General features: G+C 50.0%; 1 protein-coding gene across 1 annotated transcript in view; it reads right to left on the bottom strand.

The window, feature by feature from the left end:
- The window catches only part of CLIP2 (CAP-Gly domain containing linker protein 2), a 98,505-nt gene that overhangs the window by 26,613 nt on the left and 52,125 nt on the right, over positions 1–19,767 (bottom strand). Inside the window, exons 7-8 of the mRNA XM_015428371.1 lie at positions 17,355–17,415; positions 8,475–8,579 (exon numbers count right to left, since the gene is read on the bottom strand). Coding sequence (XP_015283857.1) covers positions 8,475–8,579; positions 17,355–17,415 — 166 coding nt within the window. The remainder of the gene's footprint in view (positions 1–8,474; positions 8,580–17,354; positions 17,416–19,767) is intronic.

The raw sequence follows: 19,767 nt of genomic DNA, 5'->3' as shown, positions 1-19,767 counted from the left end.
TGGGGGTCTGCAGAGTCTTGGAGCTGGTGGACTGCTGCGGCGCTTGAAATCTGGGTTTAGAGTTACAAGATGTTCTACTTCCCAACTGTTGAATTCACGGATTCCAGGACTGGTCAGGTGACAGCCTGTTGGACTGACGATGGGCCATGATCTGGACCAGGACCTTGGCTTGTATGATCGAGTGGGAGTGGTGACAGTCAAATTCCTTGAGGCTTTCATGCTCTTCTCCATGTTGTGTAATACTTTGTCAGTTGTGACACGGAAGAGGTCAACACCATCGAAGGGCAGGTCTTCGATGCAGGCTCTTGTGTCGGGGTTTAAAGCTGTGCATCTAAGCCATGAGTGCCGTCGGAATGTCACGGCAGAAGTGAGGGTTTCGGCAAAGGTGTCCGGTATGTGTTTGGTGGGGTTAGGCGGATGCTTGGTGAGAATCATGCCTCCTTTTTGGATTTTCCTAGCCACTGTCTCATTGCCCTTCTTTGGGATTGGAGTGGATTGAGAACTGCCAGAAGTACAAGCTGGGTTTCGAAGAGGTAGAGGAACTAGAGATCAACTTGCCAACATTCGCTGGATTATGGAGAAAGCAAGAGAGTACCAGAAAAACATCTACTTCTGCTTCATTGACAATGCTAAAGCCTTTGACTGTGTGGCTCACAACAAACTATCGCAGGTCCTTAAAGAGGAGAAGGGAGCACTCACTGGAGAAGACCTTGATGCTGGGAAAGATTGAAGGTCAAAGAAGACGGGGACGGCAAAGGATGAGATGGTTAGACAGTGTCATAGGTGCAACGAACATGAAATTGAGCAAACTTCAGAGGACAGTGGAAGACAGGAAGACCTGGCGGGATCTGGTCCATGGGGTCACGAAGAGTTGGACTTGACTGTGCGACTGAACAACAACAAAAAGCCACTGTCTTGTCTGCCGGAAGGCTGGAAATGGTTTCAGAAAATTGTTGCCATAAGGAGCATTGGTAACGACCAGTGGTCCCTCTAAGCTGAGTTACTGTGAGCTAGCTCACAGTTTTTTAGCCTACGGCTCACACATTTTTGTCTTAGCTCAGGAAGGATGGCTCCAGAGCAAACTAATTTATGCAGTAGCCAAATCGCTCGCTCACAACTTTAATGCCACTGGCTCACATAGTGCAATTTTTGCTCACAAGACTCCACAGCTTAGAGGGAGCATTGGTAACAACTCATGCATGCCAGGTAGTTGGCATTCTTAATCCCTAAGGTTGCCCTAGAGTAGAAGCGTCTACTGAAAAAGTCCAACTTCTTCCCTTCTTTATCTGAAGGTGCAGAATGGGTGTGTTTGCTCTTTGACGAGGAGTTTACCACCAGAGAGTTGGGCTTCAGATGTGAGAACAAGAATTCTGCTCCTGTCTCCTGAACCCTGTACGTATGGTTCAGCCGTCTTGAAGATATGGGAGTAGATGCCGGCTTGTCCCATGGTTGTTTTGCTGCTTGCAGCATGACCGTGGTCATGGGAAGGGCTACAGCTGTAGAGGTGTCAAACTGTACTATGTCAAAGAGCCAGTTTGGTGTAGAGAGCCAGTTTGGTGTAGTGGTTAAGTGCGCGGACTCTAATCTGGGAGAACCGGGTTTGATTCCCCACTCCTCCACTTGTAGCTGCTGGATGACCTTGGGCAAGCCATAGTTCTGTCACAGCTGTCCTTGAAAGAGCAGTTCTTGAAAGAGCTTTCTCAGCCCCACCTACATCACAGGGTGTCTGTTGCAAGGTATAGGGAAAGGAAAGGAGTTTGTAAGCCACTGTGAGTGAAGGGCGGGGTATAAATCCAATCTTCTCCTCCTCCTCTTCTTCCATATCTGTCACATGTGGACGTGGCTGGACAATGGATAGACCCAGAGTGTGGGCCATTCTCTTTACTAGGTCTCCATACGATTTTAAGTCTTCCATTGGCAATATCGGTAAGTCTTCAGCAGCGTGGGTAGGTGGCGATGGCTCCAACTCTGGGGTATGATGCACTGAGTCGTCGTCATCCGAGTCTCATCCTTGAGTGCTGTGATCAGTGTCAGAGATGTCCAGATCTGCCTGTAGAGGGGCTACTGGTGGCCTGGATTTGTGAGATGTCGATGCTGAGGATCAGGGGTCATTTCGTAAAAAAAGAGGTGCAGGAGCTTATTAGCATAACTCATTAGCATAACGTATTTGCATATGCCACGCCCCCTGACATCACCGGGAGTGTGTCAGAAGGCAACACCCACTGCTCAGGCTCCACTGGACTGTTTTGGATTGCTAGCTATTGGGGGGGGGGATGTGCAGATCTGTCCTCGCAGAGGAGGGAGAGCTTGTACCTGAATAAAACTTGGTCTTAAAGGTGCCACTGGACTGTTTTGGACCGGGAGGCCGGGGGGAGCTCTGCAACTTACCTGGCTGCTTCTTGCTCTGACTGAGGCTGCTGGAAGCAGGGGGTGGGGCTTGTTGCATGTGCCCGCCCCCTGGGCTCTTTCCTGCCGGAGCTCCGTTCCTGTGTGCTCCTTCAGGAAATGACCCCTGCCAAGGATCCCATTGGCATTGAGAGGGTTTGTTCTGCTGGCTTCAACATTGCTTTCTGTTGGTGGCAATGTGTTGGTATCGACAAGTCGGGTGTGTTGACCGGCTTCTTGGTTATTGTTTGGTGGGGTGTTATTGAGTGGTAGGAGAGTGTGGAGCATTGATCCCAACCCTGTAGTCCATGCATTTGGAGCCACAGGAGGGGTGGAAGATAAGCACTGTACAGATACTGGAATTGCTTCTGGTCCCACGATAATGTTGGCGGTGCTTGCCATTGGGGTGGTTGGGCATCGTAATGGGAAATTGGCTCTTGGTCCAGAGTGCCATGCTGTGAATTCCTATGGGCATCTCGCATTTGGTGGCAATGGATGCGGGCGGGGACTGGTGGTGGGGAGCTGTTTCTACTTGTCGATTCTGACGAGGGAGAGCGATGGTAGCTCCGTTGCGTTAGGTCAATCTTGTTGTGACGCTCTGGCACGCACGGCCGGGTCGTCGCCGCCACCAGACGCCGTCTCAAATCACTGCCCCGACTTTTCAGGGGAACGGAGGCCTCAGAATGGGAGCTGGGCTGCCTGGTTTCATCACCAGCACAAGCCCCTCCGCTCCTTCCTGCACGCGTCTTTGAGGGGCGTTTACCGAGCCGTATCTCTCTCCGGCCTCGGCTCCTCACGCGCCCCCGTCTCGACTTGGCAGACCTTCCTCCTCAGCCTCCTTGTCTGTTCCCCTTTTATACCCTTCTCCCCCAGTCCCTCAACCCATTGGACACCCAGGTGTCCATCACCGCTAGTCCCGCCTCCATATAAATGCTCAGACGCCCAGCCAGGGCGGGGCTCTCCAGTCCCGTCCAGCGCTGGGGTAGAGCTGGGCGGCGCGGGAAGCACAGCCTCGCCAGACTGCCCCAAAACGGCCGTCCCTGTCACCTTCTGCATCTCCCCGAGGCCGGCCCTCCGACCGCGAGCCCGGGGGCGCGCCCAGCGACCGAGGGGTTGCGCCACAGGTCGGCACCCCTCGCGGTCCTTCCCGCCCCCCTCGTGGACCAGCGTTGCCTGCCCTTCAGACTGAGGGCTCGCGGCAGACACGGTGAGTGGGGTGTGTGCGGCTCCGACTTCGGGAGGGGGTTCTTGGAGAAGGCCCGGGGCATCAGGACCTGTCTACCTCAGACTCGGAGATGCTGAGGGGTTGCGATACAATCCAATGGGGCTTTGGTACCGGGGAGTTCATCTGATCAGTCTGTTGTTGAGTTGGTGCCGGCTGGATGGAGATTGGGTCCGGTGACAGTGGTACAGCCTCTGCATTGGGATGGTGAGGCATCGAGTCCTGTGTAGGACTTGGAGCTCGGTGCTGTCGGTTAGGGTGTGACTCTTTGCCCTTATCCGACATAAGGACCTTCTACTTTTTGCGCTTCTTTGCTGGAGAGTCCAATGAGGACTTTACGGTCAAGCCTGAACTTTTCGATGCTGACGCCCCGGTGTCGGGCAGGGTCAAAGTAGAGTGTCAAGCCGGGCACAGCCGCAGATCGGTCGATCAGTCTTGGTGGCCATTTTAGGTAGGGCCAAGGCAGATTCCAGGAGTACGGCTTGCAATCGAGCAGCTCTGTTTTTCCTGGTCTGCTTAGAAAATTTAGCACAGTGAGGGTGTGTGTTCATCCATTGGGCTTCACCTAGGCACAGCAAGCACAGGGAGTGGCCGTCGGTTGGAGCCAGCTTGCTCCCACAGCGGGAACACCGTTTGAAGAACCCCCACATAGACTGATGGGGTTGAAGGCTAGAAAGATGAAAGGAATACCGTATTTTTCGCTCCATAAGATGCACTTCCCCCCCAAAAAAAAGTGTGGGGGGGAAGTGTGTGCGTCTTATGGAGCGAATACTACAGACAATGTGAAGGGGGAGGGGGGAGAGAGGTGAGCTAATAACTGTCAAGGCGCCACAGCGCGCGCGAATGCGACGGCTTCTTTTCACGCGCACAACTCCCCCCCTTCCCATGCGCCCCTGTGAGCCCTGCCCCCTCCCCGTTGCAGTGCCTGGTCAACCCGATAGGGCGAGCTTTGCACTCCTTCATCACCGCCCTTTCCCCCACGCCCACAGGCCCTTCGTGAGAGGCGGCCAGGCTGCGCGAGTCAAGAGGCTAGTGGGCGGAGTTTCCGTGGGGGGAGGGAAGAGAAGGCGCTTGAATACTGGTGCAGCCGTTTACTTTCCGTCATGTGTGGTGTCCGTGCCTGCCGCTGGATGCTGCTTCCATTCTGGGGTGCGGATTGGGGAGAGTCAGCCAGGGCATGGCAGTTTGGCAGATTGTCAAAGACCCACGTGGGGCTTGCTCGAATGGTTTGTTCCTGGACCAAACTCTGCCACTAGTGCTCAACTGCCATACTTTCTGACAGGAAACACACCAGCGTTCTTCCATGCGGTCCTGTTTTCCTCCTCTAAAAACTAGGTGCGTCTTATGGAGCGAAAAATACGGTAAGTCTCTGTTTTTTTGTAGAGGAAAAAAAATGAAGCTAGGTAGAAGGGAGAAGTTCACTGACCTGAGCAAGGAGAAACACGTTCTGTTCGCATGGCAGTCAGAAGAGAACTGGCGGGATTTCTGCGCCCCGCCCTGGGCATGCACAGTGGAGTTCCTGGGCATGCACAGGGGAGGGGGCGTGAAAATCCTTTTCTGGAGCTTAAAAGTCACCACTCGGGGTCAGTGCAGGAGCCTGGAGTCCCAAGGGTGTGAAGCACAGAGACCATGAAGAAGACCTTACATGAAACTGTAAAATGTACCCCGGAGGTCACAGAAAGGCTTCTGCTAAGGCTCAGAATAGCATTCTATGAGATTTACATCTAGAAATGGCATTCTATGAGATTTACATCTAGAAATGGCATTCTATGAGATTTACATCTAGAAAGGGGATTATGAACAGCCACACTTTCCACATCCCTGAAGATGTCTAGCACCTCAGACACATTATAGTGTCTTCCTTCTGTTCCTTCTATTCCATGCTCTTCCATAATTAGGACCCCTCCCCCCAATTCTTAATTGCTCAACCTTTCACGAGTTTCACGATTTGACAATAAAGTGGTATCCAGGGCCACCTGCGATCTCCCACTGTGTGCAGCAAATGCATGAGACGGACCATCAGATGTAATGATGAGATTCCGCACACTGCAGTGCAGACACCAAATTCCAAAAACATCTGGGTCTAGCTGCTAGGCATCTTGGGGGGGAAGGTTCAGTTTTTCTGAGTAAAATGCTTGAACTCCGAAGATTAGAAATCTCTCTAGCCAACCCCTTTGGGTGCCTGGTGATATCTGTGGGTCTGCAACCAGGTCAGGAGATCTCCTGCTGTGGATCAGGCCCTTCAGCTCTTCGGGTGACTCCACAGAATAGGAACAGCGGTAAGGAGGACATAGCCCCCTCCAGGTACAGTACGGGAGGTGCAAGGAGCTCGAGGTTCCTTTGAGTCAGTTCCCAGCACCCCACACCTTACCAATGTTTCCTCTAAGCTGTGGAGTCTTGTGAGCAAAAATTCTGCTTTGTGAGCTACTGGCCTTAAAGTTGTGAGAGAACAATTTGGCTACTGCATAAAATCAGTTTGCTCTGGAGCCATCCTCCCTGAGCTGAGACAAAAATCTGTGAGCAGGAGGCGAAAAAACTGTGAGCTAACTCACACTAACTCAGCTTAGAGGGAACACTGCTTACCACCCCCTCCATCCTTTGGGTACTCAATACAGACTTCTTCCATCAGCATCAAAACTTCTGGACCCAGAATTATGGAATTTGGCTTGGATGCAGAATTCTTCAGGGTCCTGAAAATTCAGCAGTGATCATGAGCGAACCGAGATTTACCAAGTGGCAATTAACCAGGATCTGCAGGTGTTTGTAAGTTTGCAGGAGAATTTTACCACCCCACTCATTCGTCGGCTTTTTAAATGGGTGCAGATGCACGTAAGGAATACATTTTAAAGGGCTGTCTTGTCTCAGCTAGTTTGGTGTAGTGGTAAAGTGCACAAATTCTAATCTGGGAGAACCGGGTTTGATTCCTCACTCCTCCACTTGCACCTGGCTGGATGACCTTGGGCAAGCCATAGTTCTGTCAGAGCTGTCCTTGAAAGAGCAGTTTCTAGTCAGAGTTCTCTCAGCCCCACCTACCTCACAGGGTATCTGCTGTGGGGAGGGGAAGGGAGAGGAGTTTGTAAGCCCCGAGACTCCTTCAGGTAGTGAAGGGTGGGGTATAAATCCAATCTCTTCTCTTCTTCGTATCAGCCTAGACCAGCAATAAGGTCAGCAGCAGAGCCCTTCTCAGCAGTGAAGGTGGGTGGCCATATCAGACAGGACCTTCTATAGGATGGCACCTCATCTGTGGAATACCTTCCCACTACTATATGCCCAGTGCCTTCTCTGTTAAACTTCAGGCACCAGATTTGTTTTAAGTTTTAGCCATTTTCATTTAAACTGCTTTTAAAAATTTTATCAGTGCCCCCACAGTTGCTGACAAACATGCCATTTGCATTCTGCCATTATTAATTTACTATCATCATTGTCGTATCTATTAACTGTAAGCATTTTTTTTAGCCCACCCCCTGACCAGAACACAGTTTTTTTGGGGGGAGGAAATAAAAATGAGAGAGATTTAAAACATATTCAAAACCAAGATCAAAAAGTTGATCCTAGTTCATGGAAACAAAAAGCATCAGGGGGGGGGGGAATCTCTATTTTTGATTTTATTTGAATCTTACGTGGTACGCCAGAACAAAGGGAGGAATACTATCCCAGCCTCCTGCTCATGCGAGGGTCTATGCACCAATGGCACCTTAAGATCCAAGCCGTAAACATTAAGGAAGCCAGCCCATTTAAAAAGAAAACATGGCCCTTTGAGAAAACTAAAAAGAGATTCAGGCAGGATCCGTTAAAACAGACTCGAAACAGTTCTTGCCACCTCCCCAAGACCCTCGAAAGAAACATTCAATTAGAACATGGGGAAATAAGTGAGTTTACGGAAACTCAGCCAATCAGGTACTGGCTGGTTATTTGAACCAAGGCGGTGCTCACTGTTGGGATAAGTTTTAAATTTTGTTGTCTGAATATTGCTAATTGTATTGGGGGGGGTGGCACCATGGGATTTGGTCCCGGGTGGTTTTGCCCTTGCTCAATACATTGCAATGGTTATGTAAATGCATCCTAATAAAGAAATAATAAATTCTTCCGTGCACCCTTGGCTGGGACAGTACAGACATCCGTACTTACACAGGAGTTGCCTGCCTATCATGGGGTGAATGGCCACCTGTAGGTCAGGGGAATGGTTATTTTCGAGGGGTTAAATTGGATGGCAGATGGCATGACAGCTCCAGCTCAAATGGTTTCATGTGGCATGAGACGCTTGGAGACAGGGGTGGACTGGCCACGTAACTTCCTGGGAAACTTCCCAGCATGCCTCTCCCCGGAGGGCCACTGGTGTCACCAGGGGGCAAGCAGAGCCAAGTGCCAGTACTAGTGCCAGTTCTGGAGGGACCCCTTGAGTCAAATCCCTTCCATGGCAATGATGGTTGACGTCGGCTCACCAAAGGCTTCCTCCCGTATTGCTGCCAAATTGCAGGAAGAGACCGTGGGTGAGCCGACACCCATCACTGGCACTGCCTGCAGGATCTTAATGGAGTGGCCCCCGCAATGTCACCTGGAGGCGCAGCTCAGCTTGGTTTGCTCCCCCTGGGGCTGTTTCAACTTCCCAGTCTGCCCCTGGCTTGGGAAGCAAAGCTGCTATGGGATAACAGAGGAGGCCAAACCGGCAAGGGGTTAGCCCCTCCAAAAAGTGAGGAAAGGAATGGGGACGCTGCAAAATAAAGAGCAGGATGAAGTCATGGTAGCCCAAACAAAAGAAAAAATGGGGGAAGGAGTGGTCAGTGTTGTCGATGCAGGCGGCAAGCAGTCTGATCCGCAGGCGTTCGGCTAGTGCGGGGCGGGATGGAGCGGGGGAGGGAAGGATTACCCTGGTGTCCTCGAACTCTTTGAGAAGCTTTGCAGCCTGTGTCTTCTCAAACAGGAGGCTCTGCTCGAGCTCCCGTATTCGGGCATGCTCCAGCTGGGTCTGAGTCTGGTCACGTGCCGGGAAGAGGAACCAACCAATGTAAGGAAGAAAAGGGGGGGGAGATTGGGGGGGAGAGAGCAGAAGACAAGGGGATAAAAAAGAGGATGATAGAAGGCCACAACATTATCTTCAGCATACAAGACAAAAAAGAAAGGCAGTTCACACAACACGAAGGGGGGGGGAGAGAGAATAAGGCCCGAAGAGGCAAGGAAAAGCCAGTCAAATAGGATGCATCCCTTTGAAATAGAAAACTCCTCGAGCGAACGGATACCTGTCGGTTCTCACCTTTGCAGAACGGAAGCATGCACGCCCCTGAAGCAAGATATGTACTTCTAAAATTATTCCACTCAAGCCAGTCCCATGGATCAGGGGTCCCAACCTTTTTGAGCTTGTGGGCACCTTTGGAATTCTGACACAGGGGGGGGGGTAGCGCAGCCAATAAATGGCTACCAGAGGGAGGTAGAGCCACACACACATACGCACAGAAGACGACCAAGTTCAGGGGACAAGAGGAGTACTATTTTTTAAAGTACACTGTGAGAGAGGAGTGAGAAAGAGCAGAACTGGCACGGTGCGTGGCCGCTGCCCAGGGGTCATTTTGTAGAAAAAGAGGTAGAGGAGCTCATTAGCATACCTATTAGCATAATCAGGGCTGTTTTTGTAGCAGGAACTCCCTTGCATATTAGGCGACACACCCCTAATGTAGCCAATCTTCCGAGATCTTACAGTAGCCCCTGTAAGAAGAGCTCTGTAAGCTCTTGGAGGATTGGCTACATTGGGGGGGGGTGTCGCCTAATATTCAAAGGAGTTCCTGCTACAAAAAGAGCTCTGGCTAGCTCATTAGCAAAGTGTGTCAGGACTCAGAAGGGGAAGCAAAAAAGGGGGGAAGGCATCTTCAAAAGCCTCCCCTTCCCTTCCCCAGCCGGCCTGCCAAGGTGGGGGGGGGAAGCGAAGAGAGAAGGGGTTTAAAGTTTAAACCCCTTCTCTCTGGAGTCGCGCTGCAGTGGTGGCACGATCTTTCCACTGTATTCTATGGGGCCATAGGATACAATAGGAGATTGTGCTGCTGCTGCAGCGCAACTCTAGAGAGAAGGGGTTTAAACTTTAAACCCCTTCTCTTTTCGCTTCCTCCACTAGCCCGCTGGGAGCTGGGGGCAGGGCTTGCCGCCACTGCCATTTGTGGCTGCTCCTGGACTGCCGGAGCGCTGCTCCGGCTCGCTCCGGCCCCAATAACCCCTGCCACTGCCAACAAAATGACATCATTTCACCCCGCAAAGACAAATCACTCTCCAGTGGCCAATCAGAAGCCCTACTGGGGAAAAGGCCCATTTGGCCCCACTCACTTTCTAAAAACACTTGGTGGGAGCCAGGAAAAGTGTCGGCTGGCACCTTTCTGCCCATGGGCACCATGTCGGGGACCCCCACCTTACATGTAGTAATGTCCCTTCTGTTAGCTCCCACTGGTTAATCCACTGCTTATCGCTAAAAAGCTGATCGACACGAGCCGGAGCCACACAGATCAGAGCTAGATGCTATCACCTGACGCAGCACCTCGGCCCATTTCCCCGATAACAGCGGATAATGCAAAAAGTGTGACCTGACATGGCAATTGAGTGGAGCGGGGCCTGAAACATTCACAGCACAATGATGCATTCCTTTTCTATTGCTGAATGTAACCAAGGAGAGGCAGAGCTGCCCACCATGGCAGAGACCAAGGAAGAGCAACTGAATGCCTCTTCGAAGGTGCTGCTGCCCTTTGCCAGCTTGCGCTAAAAAATAATTTAGCTTTTTAAAAAAGCACTGCAGCACCATGTTCCTCATTGGGTTCGAAGGAGGTGACCAGACCGGCACTGAACTTGTGAATCACAATTCGGAATTATAAGGGCACCGTGAAAAATATACATATCATGTCGGCTTCCGTGAGCTTCAGTTAGGTGACTGATGCGAGAAGAAGCCGCAGTTGACGGTCTGTATTCAACTCTCATTTCCCCAGCAAAAAGGGCTGCTTTGTAGATCACGTGTTAGACTGAAATCTGAGAGTGGAGATGCAATGCCAAGCAAAGCTGCACCCTTCTGTGCCTGACCAGGAAGTGGTTACCAGTTGCAATACTCTTTTCTAGACTGTGGTGCAGCCCCTCTACAGATGGCACGAATGTAACAGAGATGACCCAAAACTGCCCATGCTTCAACAGGGACAACTGATGTGCATCTTTGACCTCGGTATCCCAGAGGAGTCAGCCAATTCTCAGACCCTGGAGCCCCAAGAAAACCCAGGACTTAAGGAACTGGGGCCATCGCTCTGAGATCAGGAGCAAGACTTGGGAAAGGGTCTCCCATATTAATCTTTTTTTGAGACAAACACAAACAGTTGCGAAGCAAGCCAGCTTGCCTAACTGCCCCTTCTTGGACTCATCATTTGGGAAGAACGTCTGAAATAGCACAGTGATTCTTCACCATTGCAACATAAGAAAGCTCACACCTGCAGCTCCGTCAGTACAACTAAGTTAAAAAATCTCAGCACTGACAAAGACACAGATGAACTCACAGCTTTCTTTGGCCTTCAGGCTGTTAGAAGTGGAGGACTTTGCGTTGTCTCCTGTCTCGGACTTGAGAGATGGCACCAAAGAGTTTAGACAGATAGAGGTCAGGACACATAGAGCATCCTTTCCTTCCTGCTATCTGATCCTTTCCTTTGAAGTAGGATGCTGCTCTTAAGGGCAATTTCCTCTGTTTCTGCTCTCTCACACTTCTCTCTTGCGTGCACACAAAAGAAGGTGCATGGTCTTCAAGAGGGAATTAGATAAGCATATGGAGCAGAGGTCCATCAGTGGCTATTAGTCACAAGGTCTAGATAGGAACTCTCTGTCTGGGGCAAGTGATGCTCTGTATTCTTGGTGCTTGGAGGGGGTAACAGTGGGAGGGCTTCTGGTGTCCTGGCCCCACTGGTGGACCTCCTGATGGCACCTGGTATTTTTGGCCACTGTGTGACAGAGTGTTGGACTGGATGGGCCATTGGCCTCATCCAACATTGGCTTCTCTTATGTTTTTATTTCTTCATCTTGCACCATGGAGGCTGGACATGTGTCCAGCAACCAACAACATCTAATTAGTTAGAGTAGGTAATCGATGTCTATCTCTTACCTGCCCTCTCCAGCATGTATTTCCTTTAATAAAACTTGCTTATTAGTTTTAGAACTGACTGTTGACTCCATGGACCTTTGTAAGTCTGTTGCCACACCCAGCCCCAGCTCTGCTGCGTTAGAGCCTTGAGCACTCTGCTACTTCTCGTGGTTCCCTGGCAGTACCAAGTCCAGAGAATCCAACACAAGCAGCCATTAAAATTGACCTCTGTCCCACCATCTCCCAAATGAGATCCTGATACTTGGGAATGGCCCATAAGCTCAGAGGCTGACCTCCGGCTTTGCATGAAGAAGGTTCTCTCCCTTGCATCCCTAGTAAAGGATCTCAGGTAGTCTGTGATGGGAAAGACCTTTCTCTGCCCAAGACCTTGGAAAGCCACTGCCTATCATAGAATCACAGAGTTGGAAGGGGCCATACAGGCCACCTAGTGAGTCCAACCCCCTGCTCAATGCAGGATCAGCCTAGAGCATCCCTGACAAGTGTTTGTCCAGCAGCTGCTTAAAGACTGCCAGTGAGGGGGATCTCACCACCTCCCGAGGCAGCTGATCCCACTGTGGCACAACTCTGACTGTAAAAAAGGTTTTCCCTAAGATCCAGCCGGTACCTTCCTGCCCTTAATTTAAACCCATGATTGTGAGTCCTCTCCTCTGCTGCCCACAGGAACAGCATAGGCAGTATTGAGCTCATTAAGCCAGTGATCTGACTCCTACATGCAATGCTCCCTCTAAGCTGTGGAGCCTTGTGAGCAAAAATTCTACTTTGTGAGCTCCTGGCATTAAAGTTGTGAGCGAGCGATTTTGGCTACTGCATAAATTAATTTGCGCTGGAGCAATGTTCCCTCTAAGCTCTGGAGTCTTGTGAGCAAAAATTCTGTTTTGTGAGCTACTGGCATTAAAGCTGTGAGCAAGCAATTTGGCTACTGCATAAATCAGTTTGCTCTGGAGCCCTCCTTCCTGAGCTAAGACAAAAATGCGTGAGCTGGAGGCTAAAAAACTGTGAGCCAGCTCACACCAACTCACCTTAGAGGGAACACTGCTCTGGAGCCCCTCCTTCCTGAGCTAAGGCAAAAATGTGTGAGCTGGCGGCTAAAAAACTGTGAGCGAGCTCCCACTAACTCAGCTTAGAGGGAACTCCTCTAGGGCAACTCCTTCATGGTTGCTATAGTACAGCCCAGGGGTCCCCAGTTTCTTTGAGCCTGTGGGCACCTTCCGAATGCTGACATAAGGTGGTGGATGCAGCCACAAAATGGCCGCCCAAGGGGGAGAAAGAAACCGCAAAATGTTAGGGAGCCAGGCTAGGCATTCCTCTCAGACGAGCTCTTCAACATTTCAGGCAGAATCTCAGTGGAAACGGGATGCCTTTTTAAACGAAAATCTGGCTTTAAAATATTCTTGTGCAGACACACGGCTCCCCTTCGGTCACCCAACCAATGCCCTCGTGCTGTGGTGGCAGCTGCTGCCAAAGCAATGCTGTTGTTGTTCTAAAAAAATCTGCACAGCAACCAGATGTCCACTGGCCAATCAGAAGCTCTGCCAGGCAAAAGCCCCATCTGGCCTTGCTCACTCTCTAAAACAACTTGGCGGGCACCAGGAAAGGTATTGGCAGGCACCATTTTGGGGACCCCTAGCAGAGTCAATTGCTTCCCCTTACAATGGAAGACGCTTCAGGAACAGATTTACTCAGTTACTATCTTTGAAAAGCCGCTCTCTGTTTTTTGGAGATCCACCAGTTCTGGCTGCAGCACTCTTCGGCCATCGACTGAAAGCCAGAGAGTTAGGAATGCATTTGCAAGGGTGCATCTGCATACAACTGACCCCCTCCCCCCATATATACAACACAGCCCATGATGCTCTGCTCCTTAATCCACACTGGCTTCCCTACTAGGGTTGCCATGTGGTCACATGTGCCGGAGCGGGGGACTCCCGGCCGGCAACTTGAGAGCATGCACGCCAAGCGCGCACCGCACGCACGTCACCCAGAAGTGACGTGACGACGCTGGGCACGCTGGGGGTGGGGCCACAACCATCTGAGGGAAAACCATAGAGTTTTCCCTCGGATGACCGTGGCCCTGCCCCCAGCGTGCCCGGCGTTGTCACATCACTTCCGGGTGACGTGCACGTCGGGGTGGGGTTCCCCCCGGGGCCCGATCTGCCGGCGGCGGGGAACGGGCCTCTGGGGCGGGGGTTTCCCCGCCCCCCGGGGGGACTTGGCAAGCCTATTCCCTACCCACATGTGCTGGGAGTGTCTCAAAACAGACCAGGCAAGGCTATGATGTCTTTAGGACAAGACGCATGGGGAATGGGGGAGGGGAGTGGCTTTATATGTACAAAAGCAGGAAGTGACCCCCCCCATCCTTATTTCCCACACACCCCATGTCACATTCTAAAGCACCACTCTAAGAATTCTTGGGAGCAATTCCGCAATCGCAGACTGTGTTTGACCCCCATTTCTCCAAAAAGCACCATGTGCAGTAGACGTCGGGCACAAAAACAGGGGTTAGATCAAGACAGGTAGCCATGTCAGTCTGTCTGTAGCAGTAGAAAAGAGTAAGAGTCCAGTAGGACCTTAAAGACTAACAAAACATGTGGTAGGGTGTGATCTTTTGTGAGTCACTGCTCACTTCTTCAGATATCAGACTCATGAAAGCTGTAAAAGGTAAGAAGGATTCCCTTAAGCGGAAGAAAGCTAGTCTCAGTGAGGTCGATAAAAGGGAACACAGGCTGTGGCAAATAAAATGCAAGTCTGTGATCAGGCAGACAAAAAGGGAATATGAAGAGCATACAGCAAAAAGCATAAAGACCAACAATAAAACTTTCTTCAAATACATTAGAAGTAGGAAACCAGCCAGGGAGGCAGTGGGGCCCTTGGATGAGTAAGGGGTAAAAGAAGTACTGAAGGATGATAGGGAAATGGCTGGGAAACTGAATGCATTTTTTGCCTCTGTCTTCACTGTGGAAGTTGAGAACTGCTTGCCCACTCCAGAACCACTGATTTTGGGAGGGGTGTTGAAAGACCTGAGTCAGATTGAGGTGACAAGAGAAGAGGTCCTATGACTGATAGACAACTTAAAAACTGATAAATCACCAGGCCCGGATGGCATTCATCCAAGAGTTCTGAATGAACTCAAATGTGAACTTAAGGATCTCCTGACAGAAATATGTAATCTTTCATTAAAATCTGCCTCCATTCCTGAGGACTGGAAGGTAGCTAATGTCACTCCCATCTTTAAAAAGGGTTCCAGGGGAAATTCGGGAAATTACAGGCCAGTCAGTCTGACATCAACACTGGGTAAGTTTGTGGAAACTGTTATTAAGGAAAGAATTAGTAGGCACATTGATGAACAAAACCTATTGAGGAAGACTCAGCAGGGGTTCTGTAAGGGAAGATCTTGTCTCATTAACCTGTTAGTGTTCTTTGAGGGAGTGAACAAACATGTGGACAAGGGGGACCCAATAGATGTTGTTTACCTTGACTTCCAGAAAGCTTTTGATAAAGTTCCTCACCAAAGGCTCTTAAGTAAGCTCAATAGTCACGGGATAAAAGGACAAATCCTTTTGTGGATCAAAAACTGGCTAATTAATAGGAAACAGAGAGTGAGTATAAATAGGCAATTTTCTCAGTGGAGGGTGGTAAGCAGTGGTACCACAGGGATCAGTACTTGGTCCACTGCTTTTTAACTTGTTTATTAATGATTTGGAGTTGGGAGTAAGCAGTGAAGTGGCTAAATTTGCAGATGACACGAAATTGTTCAGAGTGGTGAGAACCGGGGAGGATTGTGAGGCGCTCCAAAGGGATCTGTTGAGGATGGGTGAGTGGGCGTCAACATGGCAAATGGGGTTCAATGTGGCCAAGTGCGAAGTGATGCACATTGGAGGCAAAAATCCTAACTATAATACACGTTGATGGGGTCCGAACTGGCAGAGACTGACCAAGAGAGAAATCTTGGTGTCGTATCAGACAACTCACTGAAAATGTCTAGACAGTGTGCGAATGCAGTAAAAAAGGCCAACGCTATGCTTGAGATTATTAGGAAGGGAATTGAAAACAAATCAGCCAGTATCATAATGCCCCTGTATAAATTGATGGTGTGACCTCAGTAGTGTACAGTTCTGGTCACCACACCTCAAAAAGGATATTATAGCATTGGGAAAAGTGCAGAAAAGGGCAACTCGAATGATAAAAGGGTTGGAACACTTTCCCTATGAAGAAAGGTTAAAACGCTTGGGGCTCTTTAGCTTGGAGAAACGACGGCTGAGGGGTGACATGATCGAGGTTTATAAGATTATGCATGGGATAGAGCAGGTAGAGAAAGAAGTACTTTTCTCCCTTTCTCACAATACAAGAACCCGTGGGCACTACATGAAATTGCTGAGCGGTCAGGTTAGAACAGATAAAAAGAAGTACTTCTTCACCCAAAGAGTGATTAACACATGGAATTCACTGCCACAGGAGGTGGCGGTGGCTTCAAGCATGGATGGCTTCAAGAGGGAATTAGATAAGCATATGGAGCTGAGGTCCATCAGTGGCTATTAGCCACAAGGTATAGATAGGAACTCTCAATCTGGGGCAAGTGATGCTCTGTATTCTTGGTGCTGGGAGGGAGGGGGAAACAGTGGGAGGGCTTCTAGTGTCCTGACCCCACTGGTGGACCTTCTGATGGCACCTGATGTTTTTGGCCACTGTGCGACAGAGTGTTGGACTGGATGGGCCATTGGCCTGATCCAACATTGGCTTCTCTTATGTTCTTAAAGCTCATCCCCTTTCACAAATCTTTAAGGCACTGCTGGACTCTTTCTCTTTTCTATAAAAACAGGGGAAACTTAAGTCAATCGTATGTTGGAAGTACCTTCCCTACAAGGAATGTCTTAAGTAGCCACAGCTCTGCACCTTGAGGCATCGATCGATGAAGGAAGTTCACCAAAGCCAGCTACTTATTGAGTGCACGACCAGGTGGGCATAGAGAGGGTACTCCCTTGGTGATGGGCAGCAGTCAACTGAACCCTAGCTGCTGTGTGGCACGGAGGGGAGAGTCGTGGCGGGGCTCAGCACCTCTCGGTGTAATTCTGTGCAGAAAATAAATGCGGTGCCAAAAAAAAATGTTGGTCTGGCCATTCTCATTTGCTTTAAGAGCTCCCCCCCCCAAGAACCACAGCAAAGAGGAGGGGGGAACCAAGCTTAGGGGGCAGGAGCGAGATTGATAAAAATTATGCATGAGGTAGAGAAAACGGATGAGAACTTTTCGCTCTCTTTCTTTAGGAACCACAAAACAATTGCGGGTGGGGAAGGGGGACATGATCCAACAGTTGCAGAGGTCTGTACCTTTGCTCTGCAAGTCAACTGCCTTTCCGAGGAAACAAATAACAACTTTCAAAGATTTTTTTTTAAAAAAATCAAAACTAAAGAGTGATCCATTATGGACCACAGCAATTCAGGGACGCCTTCCAGAGCCCAACTTAGTTTTCCCTTTTAAATACCATTCTGAAAGAGCACACACACCTACATTTCAACTAACCAATGAACCAACCAACCAACCCCATCTGCTATAAACAAAGCTGGACAAGAAGACAGCCAGAGGGAATCACCAAACGCCATAACTAACTCAGGATATGCATTTTCAAAAATGGACATGCGGCAGATTACCTCCAAGTCTCCCTTTGTAATAGACTCTTCCTCCACACGAAACTGTAGGTCTTCCACCTTCCTGTGGTGGGAAGGGGGAAAGGGGTGGGGGAAGAGAAAGAACAGGAAAGGTTAAACCAGAGACTTAATTTATTTATTTATTTGTTTGTTTGTTTGTTTGTTTTATTCAATTTATACCCCGCCTTCCCCGCTACGCGGGCTCAGGGCGGCTTACAGGAGGCATAAGCCAATATAAAACATATTTAAAACCATTTAAAATCACTATAATACAATAACATTAATTAACAAAGGTGCTCTAGATGTTTTAACATGGTGTTACAAGATGGCGTATCTCACCTGCTCTGTTGCAACTGCTCTCCCTACTCAGCATCATCTGCTCCGGGAAACACTGATGTTCCCTCTTCCATGGCCAGGTTAAGATGGAACACTAGTGATGGTAGTGGCGGCTCCTAATCATACGCCTGGTGGAAGAGCTCTGTCTTACAGGCCCTGCGGAACTGTACAAGGTCCCACAGGGCCACCACCTGTGACAGGGCCCGGATCTCCTCCGGGAGCTCATTCCACCAGGTAGGAGCCGCCCCCGAGAAAGCCCTGGCCCTGGTAGTGGCCAGCCTGGCCTCTTTGGGACCTGGCATTGCCAGGAGATGTTGCATCCCAGACCGTAGTGCTCGTGGGGGAACATATGTGGAAAGGCGGTCCCTTAGGTAAGCTGGACCCAGACCATATAGGGCTTTAAAGGTAAGAACCAGCACTTTGAAGCGAATCTGGTACGCTATTGGCAGCCAGTGCAGCGCTTTCAGCGCAGGCTGGATGTGGTCCCTACTACTACAGAAAGCGGATCAAAAGGAGAACCAAGTCTGAGCCCAGTAGCCCCTTTAAGACCAACAAAGCTTTATTCTGGATATAAGCTTTTGTGTGCACACAGACTTCTTCAATCCAAAAGCGAACCCATCTGAAGAAGTGTGCCAGCACACGAAAGCTTATACCCTGAATAAATCTTTGTTGGTCTTAAAGGTGCCACCGGACTCCAACTTTGTTCTGATGCTTCAAACCAACACGGCTACCCCCTGAATCCAGCTTCAAAGGAATGTGGGAGGTCACACAATAGCGAGAGGCGATGAGTTCCAAAGATACGCCAAAGAAACATAAGAGCTCTGCTGGTTCAGACCTGAGGTATTACAGTGGTTAGAGTGTCATGCTAGGATCACAGGGCTCTTTTTGTAGAAAAAGCCCAGCAGGAACTCATTAGCATAATAGGCCACACCCAACAGCAAAACTCATTAGCCTATTAGGCCACACCCTGACTGCACCACTCATTAGCCCATTAGGCCACACCCCCATGTTACCAGAAGTGTGCTCATCCAGCCACACCCACCTTTCCCTTCTTATTCTGTTTACTTTGTTTGTTGTCAAAACCCAGGGCCTTTTTTTGTAGCAGGAACTCCTTTGCCTGTTAGGCCACACACCCCTAATGTAGCCAATCCTAATGAGTTTCTGCTATTGGGTGTGGCCTATTATGCTAATGAGTTCCTGCTGGGCGTGGCCAACTCAGGAGCCAGCCGGAACTCCGTTCCTGTGCGTTCCTGCCCAAAAATAGCCCTGGACCTGGGTTCAGATTCCAATTCTGCCACGGAAACTTGCTGGTGAAATCAGACGTTTTGTCCTTCTCTGAACATTGCACAGTGTGAAAACATCACTTATCGCAACCTGATTATCAGTGCTGCTGAAAACAGCTTGGACTGAAACGTGTCTGCTGTGATTCATTACTCTTTGGAAACGGCTGCAAGCCGATCTACAAATGCTCGTGCTCAGCGCTTGATTGAACTGATCTTGTGATTTCTCTATTTATACACCAACAGTCATCTTCTAACACAGATCTCACCACGGTCGCTCACGTGCTACCTAGTGAGGGTTGGATAAGAGGCTGCGTGGGCTTTATTCTTCTTCAGAGCTCAAGAGGAACCGTGCCTACTTAATTCCAGCACTAGGTTTTGGCCCTTGCGCAATCGTCAGCATTCTAAGGAAACCGGGGGCCTGGCTGGTTATTTCCAGGGGTCATTTCCTGCAGGAGCGCACAGGAGCGGAGCTCCGGCAGTAAAGAGCCCAGGGGGCGGGCACATGCAACAAGCCCCACCCCCTGTTCCCAGCAGCCCTCAGTCAGAGCAAGAAGCAGCCAGGTAAGCTGCAGAGCCCCCCCCCCAGCCCCCTGGTCCAAAATAGTCCAGTGGCACCTTTAAGACCAAGTTTTATTCAGGTACAAGCTCTCCCTCCTCTGTGAGGACAGATCTGCATGTCCCTCCCCCCCATAGCTAGGAATCCAAAACAGTCCAGTGGAGCCTGAGCGGTGGGTGTTGCCTTCTGACACACTTCCGGTGATATCAGGGGGTGTAGCATATGCAAATAAGTTATGCTA

The sequence above is a fragment of the Gekko japonicus genome, unplaced genomic scaffold (genome assembly GCF_001447785.1).
Source record: "Gekko japonicus isolate JY-2015 unplaced genomic scaffold, Gekko_japonicus_V1.1 scaffold677, whole genome shotgun sequence".
Lineage (NCBI taxonomy): Eukaryota > Metazoa > Chordata > Lepidosauria > Squamata > Gekkonidae > Gekko > Gekko japonicus.
This window is presented reverse-complemented; position numbering and strand designations above follow the sequence as displayed.